This window comes from Lactuca virosa, chromosome 6 (assembly GCF_052849685.1).
Source record: "Lactuca virosa cultivar CGN04683 chromosome 6, Lactuca_virosa_CGN04683_v6, whole genome shotgun sequence".
Classification (NCBI taxonomy): domain Eukaryota; kingdom Viridiplantae; phylum Streptophyta; class Magnoliopsida; order Asterales; family Asteraceae; genus Lactuca; species Lactuca virosa.
In genome coordinates this window covers 116,052,501-116,058,241 of record NC_136431.1, presented here as the reverse complement: position 1 = coordinate 116,058,241, position 5,741 = coordinate 116,052,501, and the positions used below count along the sequence as shown (strand labels likewise).

Below are 5,741 nucleotides of genomic sequence, written 5' to 3'. Positions count from 1 at the left end.
ATACTAGACTCAAAGAGTAAATAATAGTTGCAATTGAAGTGCATTGCAAGAATACAAATGAATAAAGGCCAAATGCGTTTAGTCCTGTCAGTTGTGGCTTAAGTAGAGCAGTGAGGGGAATAAGGTCTTTTTACTGTTAGATCAGTTAGCTAGGCTTAGTTTCTATCCACTCCATAATGTAAATTTAAAAAAACATCGAAACGACAACGCAGTGACAATTAACAAAATGGAAGAAATCAAATTCCTTCAAGAATTGCCCATTCCATTCCACCGGGCAAGACAAACAGACTTTTCTCATTCCTATGGAATGAACCATTCCATTCCTTACCATACTCCATGATACCAAACACTATCTAAATGGAAATAGAATAAGGAAAAAATAAACTTAATTAAGTTCAATGATCAAAACTATAAACTATAGATAATGTCCATTTGCAGACCTCATATATTACAAAAGAAAATGAAAGCATCCCATGAGTAAACATGAAGATTGAGCTATGAGGCCAAGATCAACACAGTTTTTTAGGAATGAACAAGAATCATCGTAAACATTAATAAGAATTCATAATCAAGATATAATTCCACAGTTTGTATTATATGATAAACAAAATGAACGCACCTTACAACTCTTCTTGCTATTACTCTCTTCTGTCTTTCTCTTTGGCCTCCCGTTAACATAGGGAGATACAAGACTCTCCATATAGATAGGGGCACAAATATACTCCCTAGTCTTGTAGAACAGCATATCACGACACAATGTTCTCTTGTTAGGAATGTAATGTTCCTGCTCTTTCAAGCATTGTAAAGCTAAGCTCATATCACACTCCTTTTCAAACATTCCCCAAGACAGCTTTCCATTGTAGTTCTTCAGCATCCATAAGTTATCATTAAACCCATCACAAGGAAATACGCATAAACAATCTTCCATAATACCTAAATTCATATTTGGGCGGCTAGCAACACCAGATTCATATCGCTCATCATCAGGTTGGGGAATTTTGATAAATTTTTCTACAGATAGCCGAAACGAAGTAATGACTCTCTTCTTATTTGGAGATGAAGAATCTTTCATAATCCAATGAAGTGCCCCATTGCATAAGATACCAATCCTACTAAGAAACGAATACTTTACATCTCCAATTAGTTTCCAAACATTTGATTTCAAACTTAACACTTGAAAACATGTCCAACCAACACGTTTACGGAACCCTAATACAACCTTGTAATCATCCGTAGAAGAATCATAGCCGAAACCCCAACATAAATGCTTGGTATCATGAATTTGAGGGTCTTGTAGTGTTTGAACCTCTCTAGTTGAGGGATTAGCTACTACAAGTTGAGAAGAAAAAGAAGAGATGCATACAAGTCCATTGGAAGAACCAAGAAGATGACAATCACGATCATTAAAGAATCTGTCATCAACATCACAAACACGCGACCCGTTGCGATAAGAGACCCTTGACATAACAATCCTCCTATCTATATCATTGTTTTTGTAATCAATTTGGTAACTATAGTTCATATGGAATTTAATGAAACCAGAGTCAGAGATCAATTTCTCCCAAGACTTACACACACTTTTGCATCGGATTAGATCCCTCACATTCAATCTTTTCAGTATATTTGGAAGGACATCACCGTGAAGCTCTGCCATCGAAACCCTAGAGACGGCAATCCGAAAGGAAAGAAGGGTGGGGGGGGGGGGGTAACCACATGATAGCGAGAAATTTATTTCTATGGTGTATTTATTAGGGATTTTAGTTATCAACACTCATAAATGCAAAACATGATATGATGAAATTATTACCACAATATTTTACCATTTAGAGAGATTCATTTACTGAGATGGCTTTTACAAACCTGCCATATATGATTAGTACTTCAATACCCATAAGATCACTAATGCCATCTAGATCATGATCTTTGATACTTGCTTTGCTATAACTACTAAAATCAGTGTTAATGACATACCTTCTTTCTTGAGTATTTCTCTTATGCTTCCTTTAAAAAGTCAACTAACATGTATTTATCATGAGTTGGTATATATATATATATATATATATATATATATATATATATATATATATATATATATATAATATAATATCTTAACGGGACCCCATGGGACTTTCAGGACGGGACCACCCACCCCACCCCTGCCCCGAAGTTAAAACGGGGGTTAATTCTACCCTCACCCCCGTCCTTGCCCCTACTTTTTTAAACAAATACCTCAAACATGGGATCGGTGTCCCACGAGACTTTTTGACATCCCTATCTAAGTGCTCCATTAACATTCCAAATGCCCCAATGAAATATCTATGCTCCATTGAATTTGATCAAGTGTTCACACCCTAACAGTGAACAGCTTGTGGCCTACATAGAAGAAGTTAAGAAAGGATATGGATGGTTACATGATTTGAGATATTCGAACCACGTGAATGGAGATTGATCATGGTTCTCAAAGTCACACGACCATAGTTAAACTTGGAAACAAAATAATAACTAACGTGCCTGCTTAAGGTAATGCTAAGATCAAATTGAATGGAATCAATCATATTGTTTTTGATATGTACAATGTTTTGTAGTCAAGGAACAAATCTTACTATGTCACGGCTACAAGAAAGTGGTCAAGATATCTTGACAAAAGGAATGTGTAAGATTTTTCATTCCTACAAACGTTTGATTATTAAGACCTTAATGGGTGCAAGTAGCCTGTTTATGCTGTCTATTGAATCACAACCTCAACCCAGTCGCAAAGAAGACCGCTTGATCACCATTCACAAAAGGATAACAATTGAGACGTAACTTTGGCACACATGGTTGTGGAACTTAAATTGTACATGGAACTTGTACATGTAGACCTTTACAGACCACGTCAAACAATAATAAGAGTTACAAGTTTTATTTTATGGATGAATTTAGGAGAAACTTTTAGGCATATCTTTTTGATATAGAAAAATTAAGACACATTACTACTTCAAATGTTTTAAGAAATTAGTTAAGAAGGGAACAGGTTTTCTAGTGAAGTGTCTAAGATATAACATAGGGTTGAAATCGACTTGATGAATTTAAGGAAACATGTAAGGAAAAGGGAATAGAAATAAAACTTGCGTATAAATGCTTACATGGACTAGCAAAATGGAATCTCTAAACGAAAAAAAAAAACGATCATTATTAAAATGGCTAGGAGTTGTTTTATCTAACAATGAATGCCAAATAGATTTTGGGAAGAAGTAAACAACTAAAAAACTATTTTATGGATAGATCTACCAATACAACTTTGATAGATATCAATCCTGAAAAAGTGTGGAGTAGTAATCGCCCCTATGTTTCATATTTATGTGTATTTGGTTGTTTAACAAATGTTCATGTACCATAACAATAGAGAATGAAGCTTCATGACAGGAGCGTGGATCCTATACTCTTAGGATTGCATTTTTCATTGAATCTAAGGCCTATAATTTGCTCAATCCCAATATTAACAAAATCAAATTTACAATAAATGTCATTTTTTATGAAGATAAAGGATAGTGTTGTAGCAAATCACATAGTAGAGAAGGTCAGCACTAAGAACAATACAAATGAGGATGACAACACCAACGAAGAAGATGAACGGTTAAGGATGATATACATCATGGGAGATGTATAATAAGAAACGGGTAGAATTCCTGTAATTCGAGAAACAAGAATGTGTCCATATGGGGCACTAGTTTGCCTGGAAGATTAAACATGTCCTCCAATTTTCCGATAAGGGCCTTGACGGCCTCGGAAGCCTCACTCGATTCAGTAACCTCCGATGCTAACCAATTCGGTGATACTATAAACGCATCTTGTTCATAATGTAATAACGACCTGAAGAATGATTTGAAAGAGACTGGATTCTTAGACAAGCTCGGATCTCCTACCTATGTAACACTTCGTTTCCCTTCCATAATGTCATTGTAAGATCTTTCGAATTTACAATCATATCCCCCATGTTTGTATCCATTTAATACCTAATATTACATCGGTGACCTAACTCTAGAGGGAAGAAATCATCTACGACTAGTAGATCGTGAAACACGAGAATCAATTTTTTTTACTAGTAGTTCATGCAATGCCTTGTGAGATGAAGTTACCCGCCATCAATTAGTTTCATAGTCTATAGAGATGGCCAACCCCCGATCATGCCCCTCTCCCATCAACACGGTTCTCGTTACCGCCAATTGCATTGTGCGGGTCAATCCCTAGGGTTGTATGACCCTCACCGAAGATCTGACTTTCGATTTTAGCTTCTTGATGGAAGTTCCTTCCTATATCGGTTTCCAATGCTTCATAATGCTTCCACAGCCCCATTGGTATTGTTGTTGATCGGAATGGCCCACCCCTATCGTGCCCCTCTTCCATCGACACGGTTCTCATTACCGCCAATCGCATTGTGTGGGTAAGTTCCTAAGGTTGTATGATCCTCACCAACGACTAAGTTGTTGTATGATCCTCAGAGTTCCGATTTTAGCTGCTTTATGGAAGTTCCTTCCAAGACCTGCTCCAACAGCCCCTATAGTTGGACCCACCATTTTCCCAAAATTTCTAACGTAATCGTGGGCGGATAGATATGAATTGCTCATATCGGCTACCCTCGTACGATAGCTGGAATGATCAAGGAGATGCCATTTCAGTCCTCTTCATTATCAAAACGGTGACGTGTCCTCACTCCAACAATACCAAGGCTGCTCCATCCATATATAAGGTTGCAGCCTTGAGTTGTTCGACTTCCTCGATGCCTTGAATCTATTAAAAGAACACTCAATGCGGTAGACTTACACACACACATCTTCTCCTTCAAATAAGGACCTTTTTTTTCTTTATGTACTCGAGCCCCTTCGAACCAACTTCTTCTTTCATCCTATTCTTATGCGATTCCCATTTTGCACCTTCGCCTTCTTGCTTTTTCCCAACCCGATTCGTTCTCAGATAATAGAAACCCCATATCATCGTAGAGACGGTCTTTCGTCGTGTGTCGCTCGCATTCTTCCTTGGTGGGCAAGTTACCCACCTTCGTAATTAAGTGGTTGATGGCCTGGAGGAGTTATTCAATCTTCTAGTTGTGTTCTTTCTATTTTTCCTCGGCTTCACTTCTAAATTTGATGAACTCTACTTCCAAGTTGTCAATTTTCTTCAATCCCATGGTTCGCTTTCTTGGTGCTCTGATGCTAGTTAAAACGAACCAGGTAGATTTACTATAATTCTAGAAACAAGAAGGTCTTTTGAAGTCTTAGACTCAAATGAAAATTCTCATTATTCACCAAAATAACACATGAACCTATAAATACCAATTTGCCAAGAAACCTAATCCAAATCTAACCCCTATTTAGACCATAAAAAGATAAATCTCCCTATTAATTAATTCACTTGTTTCTAGGATGCTTATAGACTTGTCCAAATTTGCAAGACGTATCATGTTATTGAAGCTAATATTAGAAGCAACGAATCGGACAACCTCCTACATGGATGAGTGATTATGACTCGGGTAATGAACTGGAAGATGTTTGAGAAAACATGACCGTGGCATAAAATTCTGATCCAAATTCATACAATGAAGTTGTTAAAATGAAGCATTTGAGAATTGCCGTGACGGATGAGATCAAGCCCATTAAGAAGACCATTAATGTAGCTTAGTTGGGCTGCCAAAATGAGCTAAAATTAGTGTATCTATAAGACCAAGCTGAAGCATAAGGCCTTACTAGTTGCAAAAAGAGACT

General features: G+C 37.1%; 1 protein-coding gene across 1 annotated transcript; it reads right to left on the bottom strand.

Annotated features, from left to right (window-relative positions):
* Nucleotides 1-236: 236 nt before the first annotated feature.
* Nucleotides 237-1,654, bottom strand: LOC145121882 (F-box protein CPR1-like). Its single transcript, XM_079057566.1, has 2 exons — nt 620-1,654; nt 237-353 (listed from the first exon to the last, which is right to left on the bottom strand). The coding sequence occupies exons 1-2, from the start codon at nt 1,652-1,654 to the stop codon at nt 237-239; spliced, it is 1,152 nt and encodes a 383-aa protein (XP_078913692.1).
* Between the last annotated feature and the right edge of the window lie 4,087 nt (nt 1,655-5,741).

Coding starts and splice junctions, on each gene's coding strand:
- LOC145121882 (XM_079057566.1), bottom strand. CDS start 1,654: ATGGCAGAGCTTCACGGTGATGTCCTTCCAAATATACTGAAAAGATTG. Junction 354..619: donor ATAGCAAGAAGAGTTGTAAG/GTGCGTTCATTT, acceptor ATTTCCATTTAG/ATAGTGTTTGGTATCATGGA.